The sequence below is a fragment of the Erpetoichthys calabaricus genome, chromosome 14 (genome assembly GCF_900747795.2).
Source record: "Erpetoichthys calabaricus chromosome 14, fErpCal1.3, whole genome shotgun sequence".
Taxonomy (NCBI): Eukaryota; Metazoa; Chordata; class Cladistia; order Polypteriformes; family Polypteridae; genus Erpetoichthys; species Erpetoichthys calabaricus.
The window spans coordinates 28,287,763-28,310,426 of record NC_041407.2 but is presented as its reverse complement, the minus strand read 5'-3'; the positions used below and the strand labels follow the sequence as shown (position 1 = coordinate 28,310,426).

Genomic DNA, 22,664 nt, shown 5'->3' with positions numbered 1-22,664 from the left:
TAACATTAAATAAAGCCGTGGACATCGCAACATCACACAAGAGAGCGGCTCACGTGAACTGACTGAACGCAGCACGAGTGATCACTTCGATGAATCAAACCTGTTCAAAAAACACATTACACAATTGATAAGGTACGAAAAGAATATGAAGCGACGGACGCATACAGGCATAAATTAAGTTCATAGACCTACAAAAGATTGCCATTTTTTTTCCTGTACAACTATACGTTGCATTCTCAACAGTAAGCTTCCATAGCTTGGTCATATTCCAACCGGAGTGCTCAACTGACAACGTGGTATACAAAGACAACTATAACAATCGTAATAAACGAACAATGAAACAATGGAGAACCCGTGGATTAAATAAAAAGGCTGCTTCCTTAGCAAAGCAAGGAAAAAGGATGGCCTTATATGGCGTTCGTTTATAAAAACAATCGTAATAGACGAACAATAAACCACTACAGAACCGCGAAGCAAGCAGAAAGGATGGACTTATATGGTGTTCGTTTATAAAACAGCGGAGAAGCTGTGTAAAGACAGCTTCACAGAAACAGATCCTTAACAAATTGTTATTGGTATATTTTCCCTCAGTTTAAAAAGGTTTTCTTTTCTTCTTAATAAAAATTTAAAAGCAGTACTTCGCCGCGGGGATTTTGAAATATATATATATATATATATATATATATATATATATATATATATATATGTGTGTGTGTGAATGTATGTATGTATATATATATGTCTATATATATGTAGATATGTATATATATATATATATATATATATATATATGTGTGTATATATATGTAGATATGTATATATATGTAGATATGTAAATATATATGTATATATATGTGTCTGTGTGTATATATATATATATATATATATATATATATATGTATGTATGTATGTATGTATGTATGTATGTGTGCTGGAAGAGGTGGAAAAACTGTTGCTAGTGTGGCTGAACGAGAAGCAACTTGCAGGGGATAGCGTAAGCGAGGCGATGTTATGCAAGAAAGCCAGGAAGATTCATGGTGATTTACTGCAAAACTATCCTTCTACGAGTGGCGAAAGTGAGGAATTTAAAGCCAGTAGAGGATGGTTTGAAAAGTTTCGCAAGAGAAGTGGCATTCATAGTGTGATAAGGCATGGAGAGGCTGCTAGTTCCGACGCTGAAGCTGCGAAAGAATTCGTGAAAAATTTCACAAAATTAGTGGAGGACGAAGGCTACATCCCGCAACAAGTCTTCAACTGCAACGAGACTGGATTGTTCTCCACCCAGTTCCTCCTCACTTCATGCCAGAACTCAACTCATGCAAGGTTAGTTTTCTTGGTGGTTTATGGTTAGTTTTTGTATTACAGATTTTTCAAATGTTCATTTTTCAGTTCGTAGCGTGAATTGTTGCAATGTTACTTTTCTTGGTTGTTTATTAAATTTCTGATTTTTCAAGTGTTCATTTTTTTCCCTGTGCTTAAAACTCATTAAAAAAAGTTTACACAGCAATCGGGTTGTAAGGCTATTAGCGTGAACTCCTGCAATACTACTTTCTTGGTTGCTTATGGTTGGCTTTTAAATAAAGTTCGGATTTGTTCAAATGTTCCTTTTTTTCCTCTGTGCTTAAAACTCATTTAAAAAGAGTGCTTACAGCAATCAGGCCATAAGGCTACAGTATAGCGCGAACTCTTGCAATGTTAGTTTTCTGTTGTTCAAGGTTTTCTCAGTGTTTCTCAATGTTTTTACATTTAGTTTACTATTATGCTGTGCATTCTGTAGTTTAATTAACTATATATTTGTGCTTAAAAACTTAAAAAAAAATATATAGTTAGGGTCATAAATATTTGGACAGAGACATCTTTTTTCTAATTTTGGTTCTGTACATTACCACAATGAATTTCAAACGAAACAACTCCGATGCAGTTGAAGTGCAGACATTCAGCTTTAATTCAGTGGGGTGGACAAAACAATTGCATAAAAATATGAGGCAACTAAAGCATTTTTTTAACACAATCCCTTCATTTCAGGGGCTCAAAAGTAATTGGACAAATTAAATAACTGGAAATAAAATATTCATTTCTAATACTTGATTGAAAACCCTTTGCTGGCAATGACAGCCTGAAGTCTTGAACTCCTGGGGCCTCATGTATAACGCCGTGCGTAGAACTCACACTATAACATGGCGTAAGCACAAAAGCGGGATTGTGCGTACGCACAGAAAAATCCAGATGCAGGAATCTGTGCGCACGCAAAATTTCACGTTCTTCCACTACATAAATTCCGATCAGCGTGAAAAGTAACGCACGTGCACGCGCCTTCTGTCCCACCCCAACTCCTCCCAGAATTACGCCTCTTTGAATATGCAAATCAATATAAATAGCCTTCTGTGAAAAGACAATGGGAAAAGCACAGGGGAAAATATAAGAATTTCAGCGAATACCAAGTGGAGGCAAAGGAAACAGTTTTTTAAACAGTGTTATAATCAACAAAAGAAAGTTGATCAAGTGACAGAGTGTCGGAGAAACTCGAAAGATCAAATTCACAAAGTCGTACAGTGCCCGAAATAAAAAAGAAATCACATATCAAAGTCGCCGTGAAAAGCAAGTCGTAGCCCACCGTCTGAGTGTCATATGAAAGCTTATTAGGGTACAGACAAAAAAAATAGGCACACAGTGGGAAAAAAGCACGAAATGTCCACTTTAATCTCGAAATTTCCACTTTAATCACGCTGGTTTATTTTGCCATTAAAGTAGAACATCATAAACTTCATCTTAAAATCGTTTATTTTACTAGTTTCTCAAGTAGCACGTTAAATGCTTTGTTCTGTGTTTGATCTTCTATGTGCTCTGTGTGTGAATCACTACGTGCTTCTGTTCTTTCTCTTTCTCCGACAGGACACAGAATCCATTACATTCGAGATATTACAGCTCTCTGAATAATTAAAATACTGAGATGTATACGTGATATCTTTTTCATGATGATAGCAATGAAAGCATGTTATTAAACATGGGAACACGGTGGCGCAGTGATTGTTCATATCTCACGCAAGAGGCTTGCTGCGCCATGTGCGACCTTCGATGAAATAATTTATTACAGAAGTACTGTCTCTTTCAAACGTACTTTTCTTTCTCCAAATACCCAATCGCCACACAATCAGCTCTGTAATAGACGTGAAGCCATTTGTAAGCTTAGAACGCCGATTCTTCAAAACTTTTAAAGAACATTGAAATATCTTCGTAGTACATGTTTAATTATTCTATCCGTCTATCCTTCCAGTGTCGCGTCAGCACCAGCAAGAATACAGCGCAAGGCAGGAGCTATCCGTGAACCAGCTATACGCTGCGGCACCGTGTCCTCACATGTTTAATTATTAACAATACAGATTATTTAAATGAAGTTAAAGTTTTATCTGTATACTATAAGCAACATATTTTGCTGCATTTCATTTAAAAAATGTCATCATATGCGCTTTATAAAGTAGCGCAGGTTGTGCAATATTATAACTGTAGTGTAAGTTTACAGTGAGGTAATTGTACTTATAAGGACAAACAGTTCTGCAAGGAGCACTTGATGGACTGATTGAGTGCGTTTATAGTTCTTGGGATGAAACTGTTTCTGAAACACGAGGTCCGTACAGGAAAGGCTTTGACGCTTTTTGCTGTGGTTGAGGTAGTGTGTACTTGAAACTGTATACCGATAATTCTCTTTCCGATCAGCTGCTGCTGTGATTCACACTCAGATACAGTGATATAAATACTCCGAGTGGTGCAGTGAGAGTAATGTGGAAAAAGATGATCCGCAGTGGCAACCCTTAATGGGAGCAGCTGAAAGAAGAAGATGCAGTGAGAGTTACAACGCTAAAGCAGTTATGGTATTTGTAACACTATGGCTATTCCCTGGACCATTATATTGCCGCAGGTTTATTACAATCAGATGCATTACACTAATAAACAATATGCAGTTAATTGCAGTGTATTTATAAAGCCGCGTCAGGAATGTGGAGCTAAGAAAGAAAGGATGAGCACACGGGAACAGTAGCACTGCTTTGACGCTGGGTGCCGCCAGTCTGCAAAACCGAGCAGAGAAATTGCGTACGCCAAGGTATGAGTTACAGTGGAAATGTGCGTGGCTTTACGCCAAGTTTAGGTTTTATACATCACGATTTGAGCGTGGAAACATTCGTACGCAACATTTCTGTGCGTACGCACCGTTTATACATGAGGCCCCTGGACATCACCAGATGCTGGGTTTCCTCCTTTTTAATGCTCTGCCAGGCCTTTACTGCAGCGGCTTTTAGTTGCTGTTTGTTTGTGGGCCTTTCTGTCTGAAGTTTAGTCTTCAACAAGTGAAATACATGCTCAGTTGGGTTAAGATCAGGTGACTGACTTGGCCATTCAAGAATTTTCCACTTCTTTCCTTTAATAAACTCCTGGGTTGCTTTGGCTGTATGTTTTTGGTCATTGTCCATCTGTATCATGAAACGACGCCCAATCAATTTCACTGCATTTAGCTGGATTTGAGCAGACTGTATGTCTCTGAACACCTCAGAATTCATTCGGCTGCTTCTGTCCTGTGTCACATCATCAATAAACACTAGTGTCCCAGTGCCACTGGCAGCCATGCACGCCCAAGCCATCACACTGCCTTCACTGTGTTTTACAGAAGATGTGGTATGCTTTGGCTAATGAGCTGTTCCATGCCTTCTCCATACTTTTTTCATGCCATCATTCTGATAGAGGTTGATCTTGGTTTCATCTGTCCAAAGAATGTTTTTCCAGAACTGTGCTGGTTTTTTTTAGATGTTCTTTAGCAAAGTCCAATCTAGCCTTTCTATTCTTGAGGCTTATGAGTGGCTTGCACCTTGCAGTGCACCCTCTGTATTTACTTTCATGCAGTCTTCTGTTTATGATAGACTTGGATATCGATACGCCTACCCCCTGGAGAGTGTTGTTCACTTGGTTGGCTGTTATGAAGGGGTTTCTCTTCACCATGGAAATGATTCTGCGATCATCCACCACTGTTGTCTTCCGTGGATGTCCAGGTCTTTTTGCGTCGCTGAGATCACCAGTGCTTGCTTTCTTTCTCAGGATGTACCAAACTGTAGATTTTGTCACTCGTAATATTGTAGCAATTTCACGGATGGGTTTTTTCTGTTTTCGCAGCTTATTATGGCTTCTTTCACCTGCATGGAGAGCTCCTTTGACCGCATGTTGTCTGTTCACAGCAAAATCTTCCACAGGCAAGTACCACACCTCAAATCAACTCCAGGCCTTTTATCTGCTTAATTGATAATGACATAACGACGGACTTGCCCACAACTGCCCATGAAATAACCTTTGAGTCAATTGTCCAATTACTTTTGAGCCCCTGAAATGAAGGGATTGTGTTAAAAAAATGCTTTAGTTGCCTCACATTTTTATGCAGTTGTTTTGTTCACCCCATGAATTAAAGCTGAAAGTCTGCACTTCAGCTGCATCTGAGTTGTTTCATTTAAAATTCATTGTGGTAATGTGCAGAACCAAAATTAGAAAAAAGTTGTCTCTGTCCAAATATTTATGGACCTAACTGTATATTTACATACAGTTCATATGGTCTGGAACGGATTAATTGTATTTACATACAATCCTATGGGGGAAATTGCATCGGTTCACGACCAAATCGGTTTACGACCAGAGTTTTGGAACGAATTATGGTTGCGAACCAAGGTTCCACTGTATTTTGTCCATGCTTTTGTCCATCATCTATATGCTACACCAATCCCTCTCCCACTTGGACAATGGCAGTGGTGCTGTAAGAATTATGTTTCTGGACTTCTCTAGCGCCTTCAACACCATCAAACCTCTGCTCCTTAGGGACAAGCTGACAGAGATGGGAGTAGATTCATACCTGGTGGCATGGATCGTGGACTATCTTAAAGACAGACCTCAGTATGTGCGTCTCGGGAACTGCAGGTCTGACATTGTAGTCAGCAACACAAGAGCACCGCAAGGGACTGTACTTTCTCCGGTCCAGTTCAGCCTATATACATCGGACTTCCAATACAACTCGGAGACCTGCCACGTGCAAAAGTTCGCTGACGGCACTGCTATTGTGGGCTGCATCAGGAGTGGGCAGGAGGAGGAGTATAGGAACCTAATCAAGGACTTTGTTAAATGGTGCGACTCAAACCACCTACACCTGAACACCAACAAAACCAAGGAGCTGGTGGTGAATTTTAGGAGGCCCAGGCCCCTCCTGGACCCCGTGATTATCAGAGGTGACTGTGTGCAGAGGGTGAAGACCTATAAACACCTGGGAGGGCAGCTAGATGATAAATTGGACTGGACTGCCAATACTGATGCTCTGTGCAAGAGAGGACAGAGCCAACTATACTTCCTTAGAAGGCTGGCGTCCTTCATCATCTGCAATAAGATGCTGCAGATGTTCTATCAGACGGTTGTGGCGAGTGCCCTCTTGGACACAGTGGTGTGCCGGGGAGGCAGCATAAAGAAGAAGGACGCCTCATGCCTGGACAAACTGGTGAGGAAGGCAAGCTCAATTGTTGGCATGGAGCTGGACAGTTTGACATCTGTGGCAGAGCGACAGGCGTTGAGCAGGCTCCTGTCAATCATGGAGAATCCACTGCATCCACTAAACAGTGTCATCTCCAGATAGAGGAGCAGCTTCAGCGACAGACTGCTGTCACTGCCCTGCTACACTGACAGACTGAGGAGATCGTTCCTGCCTCACACTATGCGACTCTTCAATTCCACCCGGGGGGGTAAACGTTAACATTATACAAAGTTAGTCTGTTATACGTGCATTTTTATCACTCTTTAATTTATTGTTTTTTTTATCAGTATGCTGCTGCTGCAGTATGTGAATTTCCCCTTGGGATTAATAAAGTATCTATCTATCTATCTATCTATCTATCTATCTATCTATCTATCTATCTATCTATCATGCTCTTGGTTCTCTTTTTTATCTTGGTTGAGGGTTAAATTCTGTTTTGTTAGATTCTGTCTGTTTTTATTTTTATCTTTTCCTTTTCTTCCTTTTTTCTACTTTTGACTATTAAGTCATCTCACGCAGGTGGCACAGTAGTAATGCTGCTGTCTTGTAGTAAGGAGAACATGGGTTCGCGTCCTGGGTCCTCCATGTGTGGAGTTTGCAAATATAAATGTAAATTATTATTATTATTATTTGTTCTATATGTTCAACTTGATTGTATGTAACATTTTTTTCTTCAAATAAAATAAGTAAAAAATGTAAAAAAAAAAAATCCTGTCTTTTTGGTTTCTTAAGGAATTTACTTTAGCTGAAGCCACAGTAGCGCTGCTGCCTCGCAGTTGGGAGATCTGGGACCTGGGTTCGCTTCCCGGGTCCTCCCTGCGTGGAGATTGCATGTTCTCCCCGTGTCTGCGTGGGTTTTCTCCGGGCACTCCGGTTTCCTCCCACAGTCTAAAGACATGCAGGTTAGGTGGACTGGCGACTCTAAATTGGCCCTAGTGTGTGCTTGGTGTGTGGGTGTGTTTGTGTGTGTCCTGCGGTGGGTTGGCACCCTGCCTGGGATTAGTTCCTGCCTTGTGCCCTGTGTTGGCTGGGATTGGCTCCAGCAGACCCCCGTGACCCTGTGTTCGGATTCAGCGGGTTGGAAAATGGATGGATGGAATGGATGAAGCCACAGTTTTCAGCCTGCAGGCCTTTGCTTGAAATGAAAGTCTGATTTGTTATGACAAAAGAGGTCAATGCCAACTTTGTCCTACACCAGTTAACCACTTCTTTCAGTTATTACCAGAAGAAAAATGTTACATGCCATTCAAAAACAAAAGCAATTCGTCATATAAATAGTTTCAAACCTATACCAGCCACTTTTCACAGTCAAAAAGGATTAATGCACGTGTTTACTGTTACAACTCCACCAAAACTTTAGCTTTATTTTATAGTATAATATTGTTTTTTTTTTTTTCAATTATAGATTTAGAACGCAGTCTTTGTGGAATTTTCATTCCACGTCTGGGAAGATTGGTCCCTGGTTCTCGTTCTGCATTCAAAAGATGTGCATACACTCCACATTTGTTCCATATGACCTGAGTGGGGCCTGCTATAAACCAACGCCCCTGTCTGTGCCAGGTGCAACCACAATAGGCACTGCCTCTCAGAGACCTTGACCCAGATAAGAAAGTCCCACAACGGATGGATGTGTACTGCTATCTTTTGCTGCAGTCATTGATAAATTCATGATACTGTTGGTTATTGAATATTTTGCGGTCTAATTTATTTCACTAATCCACTCCTGTGATAGCTGTTAAGCTCCATAAGCTGAAGAAGCTTGGAAGAGGTTCATTGTGTTATCAGAGATGTTTCTGCACAAACTGTTGGTGTCATTGGAAAAAAGTCACAACATTACAACTAAGAAGTAATCAACTCATATAAGTATACCAAATTTTTTCCACAGTAATGAAAAACAGGAGAAGCTACAGGTTCAGTTGACTCAGCTGAATAGAAATTTAAATCAAAAGCAGAGCTGGCAGCACCTGAGACAGCAGGGAAAGCTCCTCTTAATACGTCAGCGCATTTGTCACCTAAGATTTGCAGAAGAGGTGCATAATCGGGATGTCCATGGAAACTGCTGACACATGCAACTACATAAATGAGAACAAAACAATCTTATTGGTTTTTGAACACACCCGAGAGCATTTCATTTTAACAGCAAATCTCTTCAGTTTATAAATGAGTGGAGAACTTTGATGAAGAAAAACCTCGGGGTTGCTCTGACATGATTTGTGGCAGTGTCCTTTCTAACAGAGACTAAACCTAAGGCTTCTCTGTTCAGAATTCAGAGTCACATTAGTAAAGCAGCACTGTGAACCTTCAATTCATGTCACACAGTTAATTCCCCAGACCAAAAGCAGATGGGCCTTTTGTTTGCTTTTGCTTGTTATCGTGTAACACAATCTTAGCTTCTACTACAATAGCATTTGTAAAGCTTGCAAATACTAGAGGTCAAAAAACAGCAACAACCTGCAACAGGGAATGTGTCTTTTGCACATTTATAGCTTAATAAATAAGAGACTGTTCAAAAGCAGCATACTGTCTGGCAGAGGGATTTTCATAATGGTGTAAAAAGGCTTGTAAGCAGTGAACCCTGGCCTTTTCACTTCACTACAATCATTACACAGTATATAAGCTTTGAGAGAAACTAGAGGATCATCAGAAAATTCCGCTCTAATTCAATTTACCAGTATTTATTCATTATTCTATTACTAGGAAACACACAGACCTCAGGTCCTTAAATAATGCTGAATGTCTGCATTTTGGCAAGACAGTGGTTGTTTTCACCATAAAAAAAACACCTTCATAACTGCAGCTGATCTTCTTTTTCCTTCTTCTTATTACAGAGTTCTTCATCAGGGTCAATAATCACTAAACAATACTTATATAAGATTATGAATTCAAATGACATATGTAGTGTGTAGGTGGATTATCAATAAATGGGCTTGCAACGATTGATTTTTATTACAATAATCTTTTCTGCCCACCAGCAGGATGTTCAACAGATGGCACTGCTTTTCCTTCTCCCATGTCACTATGTCGATCACTTTACTTTTCCAAGGTTGTCATAACATAGACAGACTTTTCAAGTGAGATACATGACAAAGTAGTGAGTGTAAAAATCATCATTGGCACTGCATCTGGTCAAGTGCCAATGGTGGCAAAGGAAAAATGCCATATCTTGCCAAATGTAGTTTAAGTGCAAAAACTGAAAGTTAGGATTTAGCAAAGAATTTTTTCCTGTCCATTTAAGACATGCATTTAAATACTCATTCTAAAATGCACACATAATGAAAAAATATGATGAAAGTGTTTAACCATCGTAATGACAAGACATTTGTTCAGTCTCTGTGAGTTTTATTCCAAATTCTGTCTCATATACCACTGTTAAACTTTATGCCATGTTGTTTGCCCGATGTAGCCGAACAATCACAGTGGTGGAAACGTGCCGCAAAAGTACAAGTACTTGGTGATTGGACAATGCAAAGAAAAGGTGGTGTTGTATGGATGGTTTTCTGCACTCAAGTTGCTAATAATTTAATATGTGCATCATTCTGCCAAAAGATAAGATTTCTGCTAGAAGCACAAATAGCTTAGAGGAGTGTAGCTGTAGGTGTTATTTCTTTTTCACATGTTCGGAAAAAAAAATAAATTGATTTAATAAATCTTCTGCATTAAAAAGCATTTGTCACTGCCATGGTTTTCTTTATTGCTTATTAAGGTTAATGACAAATGCAAACCACTCTGTGTGCTGTTTTCATCTTTGTCCACACAGAGGAGAGCTCATCTACATATGAAATATCCCTGGAGCCATACTAACAATAAATAAAAATGCAATATATAACATTTATAATCTCAGAATTATCATGTGAACACCAAAAGGGAAGGAGGTGGTCTCATGATCTATTTCTTTCTGAAACCATCAGGGGAGTCTATGATTTGGTGGTCTTTTAACTGTGGAGAAACCCGCTTGGCAATGGAAATGACATGGAGGCATAGACAGACCCAAATACACCCTGGCATAAGGTGTTAAAGGCTACCCTATGCAAGTAGACTAGTAAGTCTAGGGTCAGGAAGTGAGCTGGGGGCTAATAAAGGGAGCTGAGATGAGAGAGACAGGGTGAGAAAGATAGAAGGTTAGAGTCGGTGAACGTATCCAGGATGTTACAACCTGGAAAAGTGGGAAAGACACAACACCTAACAGACTGATACATAAACCCTGAAGGAAGCCGGGATACAGCAGTATGGCATTTATTTATATACAGTACTTTTTAGTATCCACTCCGTCCTACTGTGTCATTTTCTAAATAAAAGTAAATTTTTTTCTTTTCTTTTCTTGTGCACTATTTTGGATGAGGAGAAATGTCATTGAAGAGAGGGGACAAAAATATTAGTACAGATCAGAGTTTAATGCACAGTATGTATGATTAAATTTGAGACTCGTTCATTCCAATAGAATGTATAAAACCAATTTAAAAAAAAGAAAGCCTTTGAACAAAACAATGATTTTTGGTAATTCACACCTTGTATTCATATAGTTTGACTCTGAAATGGCACAATGGCTATGTGGTTAAATTAAGCAATTCTAGCCTCAGTCTGAGATGATTTTCATTTGCATAGAATGAGCAGCTTTGAAATTACAGTACATTTTGCATACAACTCCCCCCCACTTTATAGTCCTAAACATAATTGGACAATTGACTTCACAGCTGTTCATAATCAGGCAGCTGTGCTTACCTGAAATCTTACAACATGTAGAACGGAGCCATCAACATGCAGACTTAGCTTGTGCCTTTGGAGTCGGCTGCTACTGTATGACACTCTAAGCACCAAACAAGTGTCAATGGCAGTTTTAAAGGTGAGAAATCAAAATAAGGCAGAAAGTGATCAGAAGAAGTATTTTTCAAAACTAACTTTTCAGTACACTTTTAGGAGTAAAGGAAGCATTGGCATGTTGAGAAATAGTAAATAACATGGTAGGATGCAGAAGGTCTCTACAATGGATGACCTGGCCAATGCTTTCGGTTTCATCAAATAAAAACCCTCTTAACCATAGTTCAACACATGAAGTCAGCCGTGCAGAATGTAACTGAAAATATGCAGCAGACTACACCTGCAAGACCTGCGAGGGCATAACAGAAAGCCAAGGAAATCGAGCGCATAAAAATTAACCTAAGTTGCTTTGGACAGGGAAAACGCAGAAATGTGCTTAAATAATGGAAATGGTGAAGTGGGACAAACCAAAGCACACCACATTCTCTGTGTATCATCATGTAGATAATGTTATTCAGCTTTCATGCATTTATAAGCTACCACTGGAAATTGCTTACTGCTTAAGCCTATGTCATATAAGGCAACTTTTCCAGCGATTTTCAGTCTTAATTAAAATAAAATCAAACATTTTTGATTTTCTTTTTGACCGGGCTCTTTGAATGTGAGAGTTGAGAACCAATAAGCGTTCAGAAGGCAGTACAATGCATAGAATGTAGTGATGAGGAGGGTGAATGCATCATAGCTACAGTGTAAACCCTTCACAAAGCATTGGTACACCACCAACATGTAGGGGCTATGGACCTCACAAAAAGAAGTGAAGCTCCTCTGTCTGATGACTCTCGGTTTACATAACATTACAGAATGTTAAAAAGAAAAAAAGAACAGAGATGGCTGCTGAACTTGCTTCAGCTGTTAACAATCCATAAAGCACTGGCTCCGTTAGGGAGCATGCTATTGCTTAACAGAGACAAAATAAATTACACCAGCCAAATTAGCTTCCATTTTATCAAGTGACGATAGCTCTTATAAACACTGATTTTGCTACTGTAGCCAAGATGAGTGATACGTAGCACTCTCCTGACACTCAATGTTAATCTCTCAATATGAATGACTGACTAATCCATTTGAAATAGTGAAAAATCTGATAACATCTATAGGTATTAAACCATAGGTGGCTACCAAGTACTTAATTCAAGCAACTTATTTTATTGTCCAGGCACCTTTATTGTTCACTGTATACTGTGACTGGTGCTAGCCTAACATGATAATGTCAGGGTGAGAAAAACTGGAAATATTTTCTTTCAGCCCAAGATAGCAATACAGGGGAATTCTGGTGTTTGATAATAAGAAGCTGTTGCTACAAGAGAATCTCTTAAGAAATATGACTGCTCAAGAGTGCAAGAAACCTTCAGCTGCCAATAGAGAGCTGTTGCTTCCGTTAGGTCAGATTATCTCAGGGCACAATGTGAGCTACCACAGCTATGCTGATGACACACAGCTGTATTTATCAATAGCACCTGATGACCCCGATTCTCTTGATTCACTAACACAATGTCTGACTTGTATTTCTGAATGGATGAATAGTAACTTTCTCAAGCTAAATAAAGAGAAAACTGAAATCTTAGTGATTGGCAATAATGGACCCAATGAGGCTATTAGAAATAAACTGGATACATTAGGATTAAAAGTCAAGACGGGGTAAAAAGCTTAGGGGTAACTGTTGACTGTAATCTGAATTTTAAATCGCATATTAATCAGATCACTAGGACAGCATTTTTTTACTTAAGAAACATAGCAAAAGTTAGACCTCTTATATCATTGAATGATGCTGAGAAATTAGTTCACGTGTTTGTTTTCAGTCGACTAGATTACTGTAATGCAATCCTCTCAGGAATACCCAAAAAAGACATAAATCGTTTGCAACTAGTGCAGAATGCAGCTGCTAGAATCCTAACCAGGAAAAAAAAATCCGAGCACATTTCTCCAGTTTTGATGTCACTACATTGGTTACCTGTGTCATTCGGGATTGACTTTAAAATTCTGCTTATGGTTTATAAAGCCTTAAATAATCTCGCCCCATCTTATATATCGGAATGTCTGACATTTTATATTCCAAATCGCAACCTCAGATCCTCAAATGAGTGCCTCCTTAGAATCTCAAGAGCAAAACTTAAAAGAAGTGGTGAAGCGGCCTTCTGTTGTTATGCACCTAAAATCTGGAATAGCCTGCCAATAGGAATTCGACAGGCTAATACAGTGGAGCACTTTAAAAAACTGCTGAAAACACATTATTTTAACTTGGCCTTCTCATAACTTTACTGTAATTTAAATCCTGATACTCTGTATATTCCATTCATTATAATAACTATTCATGGTGGCTCTAAAATCTGTACTAACCCCTACTCTCTCTTCTGTTTCCTTTTCCGGTGTCCTTTTGGTGGTGGCTTGTGCCACCACCATCTACTCAAAGCACCGTGATGTTCCAACAGTGATGGATTAAAAGCCAGAAGTCTGCATGACCATCATCATCAAGTCCTTCCGTGAGAACCCTAAATAGAAAGAGGACTAATTCATTTATGTTAGGTAGAATGCCCAAAGGGGACTGGGCGGTCTCATGGCCTGGAACCCCTGCAGATTATATTTTTTTCTCCAGCCGTCTGGAGTTTTTTTTTTTTTTTGTTTTTTCTGTCCCCCCTGGCCATCAGACCTTACTCTTTTTCTATATTAACTAATGTTGTCTTATTTTAAATTTCTTATTTTGTCTTTTATTTTTCTTTTCTTCATTATGTAAAGCACTTTGAGCTACTTTTTTGTATGAAAATTTGCTATACAGTGGAACCTCGGTTCACGAACGTCTCGGTACACGTACAAATCGATTTACGACCAAAAAGTTTGCCAAACGTTTGCCTCGGTTCACAACCACACACTCGGTATACGAACAAGCCAGTTTCCCTTTCGGTTTGCACATGTTCAGTCTCTCCCTGTCCATTTCGTGTGCAGCGAGCAAGAGAGAGCGCGAGAGAGCGCATGACACACACACACACAGAGGCAACGCACAGACGCACACACAGGCAGCGCGAGAGAGAGAGCCGCGCAGACACAGAGGCAGCGCCAGAGAGAGACAGACGCGCACATACACACGCAGCACGAGAGAGAGAGCCGCGCACACACAAAGGCAGCGGGAGAGAGAGAGACAGACACACACACATAGGCAGCGCGAGCGAGAGAGAGGGCTGGACTCATAAGGTAGAGAAGGCAGTTAAAGAATGCACTGGGCTTGATTTTGTTTTCACTTCTGTTTACAGCGATCGGTTCGTAGCATGCATTGTTGCAATGTTACTTTTCTTGGTGGTTTATTAAATTACGGATTTTTTCAAATGTTAATTTTTTTCCCTGCGCTTAAAACTCATTAAAAAAAAAGTGTTTTTAGCCAGCAGTTGGTAGCGCTATATACTATAACTATTGTAGTGTTAGTTTTCTCTGTTGTTCAAGGTTTTCTCTGTATTATTCAATGTTTTTACATTTAGTTTACTATTACGCTGTGCATTCTATGGTTTGATTAACTATATTTGTGCTTAAAAACTTAAAAAAAATATATATTTACACACAGTTCGTATGGTCTGGAATGGATTAATTGTATTTACATACAATCCTATGGTGGAAATTGCTTCGGTTCACGACCAAATCGGTTTACGACCAGAGTTTTGGAACGAAGTATGGTCGTGAACCAAGGTTCCATTGTATAAATAAATGTTGTTGTTGTTATTAGGGAAAGAATATAGAACTCTAGAGTCACTGCTCAGCTCAGAACTGGAAGTACCTCCAAATGGATATAAAAAGCTAGGAAGTCATGAGTCTGGAGGTTTGACAGCGACAAGGAGTCACTGGCGGGGGGTATAATGTGGTCAGTAGTACATAAGAGGTGAGTTAAAACAGTACAGGATTGCTCATGTACATTGTTTATCGCATTATTTTTGTATTTTTCATTTCTTTCAGTAATACTATTCCAGCCCTTATTTTGTGTTTAAAATAAACATATAAGGATGCCCTGTCACACTGCATATATAAGTATTTGTGTGTGTGTGCGTGTATGGGTGTGTGTGTGTGTGTGTGTGTGTGTGTGTAAAATACTATAACAACGCTATTAAAGAATGTAATCATTAATGACTTACTATGATGATAGGATAAGAGTGCACTTTATGCCTTTAAGAAGCTCTCCTTGTTAATAAACCTTACCATGTAGGAGATCAGAGGTTGATGGTGGTGTCTCATAGATCCTGACCAGCTGCCAGTCAAAGTCATCTTCCTCTCCTTGGCTGTACTCACAGAGGCTAGGGTCAGAGTCTTCATCAAAGGTACATCCACCTGCACATGAGAAGAGAGGTGAGAGTTCAGATGAGTCACCATAGCAACACATATTGTATCAGCCTAAGGCTTCTAATAGAAGCGATTTCAGTAGTGTTTAACTATCTCAGCACTGTTCTCGGATTTAAAAGCGTTTAAGGACATGCTACCTGTTACCACATCTATTTACATTGGTTACAGCACTTTAGACAAAAACGGAATGTCTATGTGGTTCAAACTGTAGAAATTCAAGTAACAACATGACTGTTGTGATTCTGCCTATTCATAAAGCTCAAAAAATGGTGGCAAGCCTCATAAACAAAATCCATGCCTGTGCTCCACTATGGATTTTCACCTGCTGATTAGTCCTCACCCCTTTGGACATCCTTGCCCAAAACTTAAGATGCAGGCATTTGGCCTACACAAGCCCAAAAGAGGGAAATAGCATTTAAGGACAAAAATATTTTCAGAGCAAGAGATATTAAAAAAATTAAGAAAACAGAAGCAGAAGCACAAAGGCACATGTAAAAGTGGAAAAAATAAAATCAAAAACAAGAAAAAGTACCTTACAATGCTATTACGGGTCAACACCGGGAAATCAGAAAATCAAAATAAAACACAAAACCACAATACAGAGACAAATCTCGATGATGAAACAGCCGTAAGAAGGGCTACTTTTTTTCTGAAATTCTGCTAGGGGAGGCTAACCATGAAGTGGACAAGACAAAACACATGAAACACAAATACAGTAGATGCTTTATGCTCCTTGGCATTAACCCTGAGTATAACTCAGGCTCAGAATTCTATGTAATTACAGTTAAGTCACACTCTGGGTGATATGTAATGATCTGCTTTACTAAATAAAGATTGGATTGTTTGACTATTTTTTTCACATTTATACTAGGAAATGGAAGGCACCTTTATTAAAAAGCAAGGACCTGGTCACAGGACAGTCTAAGAAGTTTGAATAAGACTAAAGAAAACTAAGACACCAAAACCAGAATGCTAAACAGAAACAAAGGTCCTAAGTAAAAACTGATTGAACCCATAAAACCTAAACAAACTGGAACTTTTCCACTCAGATTCACTCCAGAATTATTTATTTTTTCGGTGGGGATTCCAGGAATGCACCCAGCCTTGGCCTGAGCCGCACACACTCACCGACAGAGACACGAATCAACCAAATGTGTGAAATATATTAAGTGGAAAATCAATTAACAACAACAAAAAAATCAGACACACCCACTTATGCGGCAGAAATGGATGGATGAAATGGTATGAAGTAAAGATGACGATGATGATCCCGGGAACAGCTTCCGTAATAAATGAATTAAGCAGTCCTACCAATAATCCTGAGTGGCGAGAGGTGAGATTTGTGGGAGCACTCCCTCTCAAGACACACGACAACTAATCCACCACTATTCACACGACAGGCAGACATGAGACAGTCCATTCATCCTTGTGAGAAATGATCCAGGGTATAAATGACTTCACAGTTGTTACGTTGGATGGGACACACGGGATACACAATAACTCAGACCTCCCATCTTGCTTCTTCGCCCACCCCTTTTCAAGTTTCCTGCTGGCCCTTCTTATCCCTGCAGCCCCTGCACCTGTTTCAGACATCCAATGAGGGCAACACCCTTTGGGGCTGCTTGGAAATGGAGTCCTTCCAGTGGTAGCACTGCTACATCTTTAACAGGCAGGTTAAGATGACCTCTGTGTTCCATGACTGTCAATAAACATACTGACAGCAAACAGTATGACCGTAGCCATGAGAAATGGTCATAAAATGTTGCAGAATATCCAAAGCCAAAATACAAAGTGCCACTGAAGTGACATTACCACCACGACATTTAAATGAACAAATAGTAAAAAGCATGTGAACTAAATTTCAAAATGCAACCAGACAACTTCAGGAAAGTCATAAATAAGATTCATAACAGTTAGCAATAAAATTAAAGTTGACAGAGTGAGCAGATCATCTATGGCACAAGATGACTTCATCATACTTACATGTACAATTAGAATTGAACAAAGGTATCGCAAGGAAAATCTCTACCCCCTGTGGGTCTTACGCCAACTTAGCTGCTGGAGGCCAAATCTGAATTTGTTATCATGTTGGATGTCAAAGCACCATAGGAACTCTGCATGTGTGGATAATCATTAAGGAAACCTAAAAATCATGTTTGTGGTCAATAACTGTATGTAAATGAAATACCAGACAGCAAAATATAAAGAGATTAAAAATATGCTGACATGATGCTGTATGAATGATAAACATTTCTTGGAGTGTTTGTTCTAGTTTACCTCTGGCTATGATATAATGTTCAAATGGAAAGGCCAAAACTTGAGTCGGGCTCTACACAGAAATGACGTCCTTTTAAAAAGTGCTTTCATCGTGGGATTGTCTTATATGGCATGTACTTCAGTGTTTCAATGTACAGTTCTAAACATTTCATTCCCACACAAAAAGTAGCATGCTTCGGATTCTTTGGAATGAGGTAGGCTTGTCAAAGAAACCTGCTCGCTGGCTCCCACACTTGTGGTCGACAGAAAAGAAATGGGCCTGTGTGAAATTTGCCAAATGACTCTTCAAAGATTTTGAGAAGGGGCATTCAATGAAGTTTAAGTCAATCATGACCTGAGAAAGTTTTATTGGTTTTACAAAATGGTCCCAGAAACCAAGCAACAAACCATGCTTTGGTCTAGAAAAGGACAGGAACCACTGGTGAAAGCATGGCACCTGAAATTGCATATAAAAGTGATGTTTATAATTTTCTTTTCCATGGACAGAACTGTGGAGGCCATCTCAATTGACAAATGACAAACATTGACTTCCATGGTTTGCATGGAGATTTGCGTAAAACAAGTTTTTGAAAATCTTCACAGAGGTCACCACAGTTGCGCACTGAAGACATTCAAGTCATTCTTCCTCCAATGTGACAATGCACTATCAAAGCAAGCCGCCAAAACTGTCCTCTAGCACTTCTGGAATCAACCTTGTCAAAGCCCCATCTTATTTCTTGGATCTAGACCCTTGTGTCTTTTCCTAAAAATTAAGGCTTCCATGGGAGGGAAGACCATCCAAGACCGAGACGTAGTCATCACTGCTGTCCAAAATGAGTTGAAAAAGTTGAAAAAAGCAGATTTTTCAGGACTGTATTTAAAAAATGGATCCACCATTTCAAGAAGTGATTCAAAATTAATGGCAATAATGTTGAGAAGTGTTGAAGTGTAAGTTTAAAAAAAATTCAGCCAATTAACATTTATTCAAAGATTTGAAATTGACTTTTGGCAATCCCCTCATATTGTTCACATTTATGGTGACAAGATGTAGACAAACTGGTGGATCAGAACTCATTCCACCTACGGTTGTGAATTTGTTTTTGCAAATTGTGAGAGTTAACAGAATGTTATGATATCAATGAACAAAATATAGCCATGGCAAATAAAGGTCTATGTAGGATAAGCAATGGCAAAACATTATTGTAGGTGTGGCCATTTACAGCTTTCTATGCTGTGTGCAGTTTGGAAAATGAAACTATGGTACATAATGTAGAAAGCCAATATTGTCACATCAGTTGAGGAGAAAGAGAGACCTTTATTTGTCCCATGGGGAAATTCAGCTTTTACAGGATCATATGGTTGTTGCATTTGGTCAGAACTCTGGCTTTAGCATTTTTAAAGAGATAGTAATTTGTGCAGAAAGACGACAACATATTTTTGCACAGCCCTAAATCACACAAAGAATGCCTTAATTGGCTTTAATTGGCCCTATTTAACTGACAGCTCCCCAGCCTTGACTCTCTAAACTAGTAATTCAAAATCTTTTCTATGCCCAGCAGCCCTAGAAAATGTTTGATTTATGTTTGCATCCCCTACTAATATCATATTTGAAGATGAAGAAGTTAAAATTATAATTTTTGAACCACATACTGTGGGTGAACAAATTGAACTCAAAAGAAATAAGCTTTTAACTCAGTGCATAAAATTTAAATATAAATTGACAAATTTATCTTTATACATCTCATTAATGCTGTAAACGTGTCCACACATTTGAAGCTTAGACACTCGATTGACAATCCAGGGGTTAAGGTATCCCACAAAGCATTAAGTGCTGCAAGGAAATGACACAAGATTACCACTAACCAATGAAACACAGTCAACAAGCTTTGTCCACTGATAACAGCTGCACTGCAGTTCAAAAACAGATGTGTCATACAATTAAAACTGCTATATTACACTCAAGACCGTCGGCAGGAGAGATGGGCTGAGTGTAAGCAGCAGGTGTTGCATCCGATTCAGTCCCCCTTTCCCCCCACCCCATCAGGAAAAATGTCAATCAACCCCTGAAATCAGTAATTTTTTATGATCAATGGCTGGCACAGAAATCAATACTAGATCTCATTATTCTCTACAGATCCTTGCAAGCTCTAAATTCCATCCTTTTAACAAAAAAATATTCACCTTTACGAGTGCTCTGTCCGTAGCAAGAAACCGGTGAGAATGTGCATTTCTGCAGCTCATTCACAAATGATAATTGTACGTGCAATGCTGAATTTTTTTTAATATCACAGAACAGTAGCACAAACTAATAAATGACCTACAAATGACAACACAAACTGCAAGACACAGATTGCACCTCACTCATTTTTGGCAAATCACGACATAGCCTTCTTCTTTGTTGCACCCCCTGAAATGCCACCTCATACCCCTGGTTGGGAACCCCAGTTCTAAGATGCTAAGAAAAAACTCCCCAAAAAGCTTGCAGGAAAAAAACAGAGAATCACCAGAGAGAGAGCTGTAATAACCTAAATAAAAAGCAATACAATGAAAAATTGCACTTTCATAAATGAAAAAAGAAGTATTCCAATACAGTAGAGAATCAAAGTTCAGTTAATTTCTTTAAAGCCGCTGATTGAGGATGATGGGATAACTTGGCAGGATCAGATAGATATTCAAGTTAGCAAAAAAAAAACAGATGAACCATAGGTAAGGGAAGTAATTCTAGCTGTTACATAAAAGCATCAAAATGGCGAGTTAAGGAAATGGGGAGAGACTAAAGGGAAACAGCATAATAATACTTAGGAAGGCATTCTGGAATAAAGCATCCAAACCTGCTACTGACTTTTAACACAAAACTGTATGAGACAAATGGATCATTCACCTTCTACAGCAGGAGACAATAGTATAAGGACCTCATAGGCCAAGCAGTATAAAGTCTGCAAACTCTGGAATGGTAGGCCTCAAGTCAAAGCCATCTGATCCTCCTTCTTCTGGCTCAGCAAGCTTGGAACACAGAGGGCCAGGCGTCCTTGCTGCAAACTTTATGAAGCGGCAACGCAAAGTCATTAATCAAAAGCACACTTTCATTTTTCATTGCAGTTGAAACAATAGCTTTATTCAGGAAAGATAAAGAGCAGTAGCGGTTTAGAATTTGGCCCCTTCTGCGCTGAACACATATTATCTAGTTTACAGAATCCACTATTTCATTATGATAACCTCCCTGATCTCATTTCCAAACATGTCCTGAGAGTTATTACCGACAAGGGCAATAAGATATCTGCTGCCGCTTCTATTACAGTGAGAGTGACAGGAATGGATGATAGCCTTGCACTTCGCCAGCTCTCTTGCAGCAAAAGCATTACGCTTTTCCAAGTCCAGGGACTCGATCCCATGTTATTGAAATCATGCATCACAATTTGATGAATCCCTAAAGGTGAAATGTAATTTAACCGTAACACATTTAATAGCCAGCACCATTGAACGGCTTGATGAGTTGCATTCATTGAGTCTAAAAGCCCTACAGTTGCGGAGTACTTGGGCTAATTTAGCACGGTGTGTTTTTTTAGGGCTAAAGAAGAGCAACAGGTGACCTGCAGGACCACTCTCTGGCTTAAACCATGCTGGCCTTGCTGTTTAGCTGTGAAATGAACAGCTTACATGCTTGAAGCCAAACTCAGCTCAGTGGAGCTTAAGATAGACAGCTTTTCCTCTTCATTGTTATTCTGTTCTTCTAGCAGGCAGTAAAAACCTCAGATGACTTTTTAATGGCTAAGACATACATTTTCGTAGGGAAAAAGTAACAGTCCTATCCTTGTTAAAATGGATTGAGCTGCTTCAGTAAACAGCGACCCTGGTAAAAACTGGCTTCATGAATTCAGAGCAACAAGAGCCGACGGAATCGAGTAGTTCATCTTTCTCTATGATGGTTTATGTGTGCTGCTACTGAAGAGGCATATTTATTTGGAGGACCACTAAGTGGGCACAGTTCCTGCTGAATCTTTCCAAGCTCAAGTTGGGTTATTAAATTCTAACCTATAGCTTTGAAATACGGGTATGTGCATTTTTGAGGCTGCAGTAAAGATTATTCCGTTTTCCTGTCTAGAGAAAATACAGTGAAAGAAACATTGCTGATGTTCATAAGAAAAAAAGAATGATACTTTGAGGCAAGGGTCTTTCAGCAAGAAGATTGATTTACTGAACCACAGTCCAACAAGATAAGCTTTTCTCAAGACCACAGGATGAAATCAATTTGCTTTAACCATTTAGGTAGGTATTTTTAAAATAGTCATGACATTTGTTGAAATTTTCTACCCGCTTCTTGCTCTCTCACTCATTTAATGTTACTGTTCGTTCATCCAAACTTAGTCATTCCTCAATCAACCTCTCCGATTTCTTCTCAATCTCTTAACTTTCCATCATATCTGTCTTTTTCTGACTTATTATTTTTAACTTTTCTCTTCAGTGTTTCAATCAAGAGCTTCCTCATCGGTATGACCACTTGGTCTTCCTTCTGCATTACTGCATTTACGCAATCCTTCCCATTCCGTGGTTTACATGATCTTTTAAATTTACTCATCAAATTTCTTTTTTGTTCTCCTTGATTAATCCTGTAGCACTTTTTAATGGCCTGTTTTTCAGTCAAATGTCTCACCTCTGCACCTTCACTCAGCCTTCTGCGATCATTACTCATTCCACTGGTTCCCGTCATCAATCTTATCCATTCAAA

The 22,664-nt window shown here is 39.2% G+C and overlaps 1 protein-coding gene across 4 annotated transcripts in view; it reads right to left on the bottom strand.

Moving 5' to 3' along the window:
- The window catches only part of LOC114664826 (receptor-type tyrosine-protein phosphatase U-like), a 1,094,815-nt gene that overhangs the window by 733,750 nt on the left and 338,401 nt on the right, over nt 1-22,664 (bottom strand). For all 4 annotated transcript variants that reach the window (XM_028819112.2, XM_028819113.2, XM_028819114.2 and 1 more), the window contains exon 2: nt 15,542-15,670. In XM_028819112.2, the coding sequence (XP_028674945.1) occupies nt 15,542-15,670 (129 nt within the window). The remainder of the gene's footprint in view (nt 1-15,541; nt 15,671-22,664) is intronic.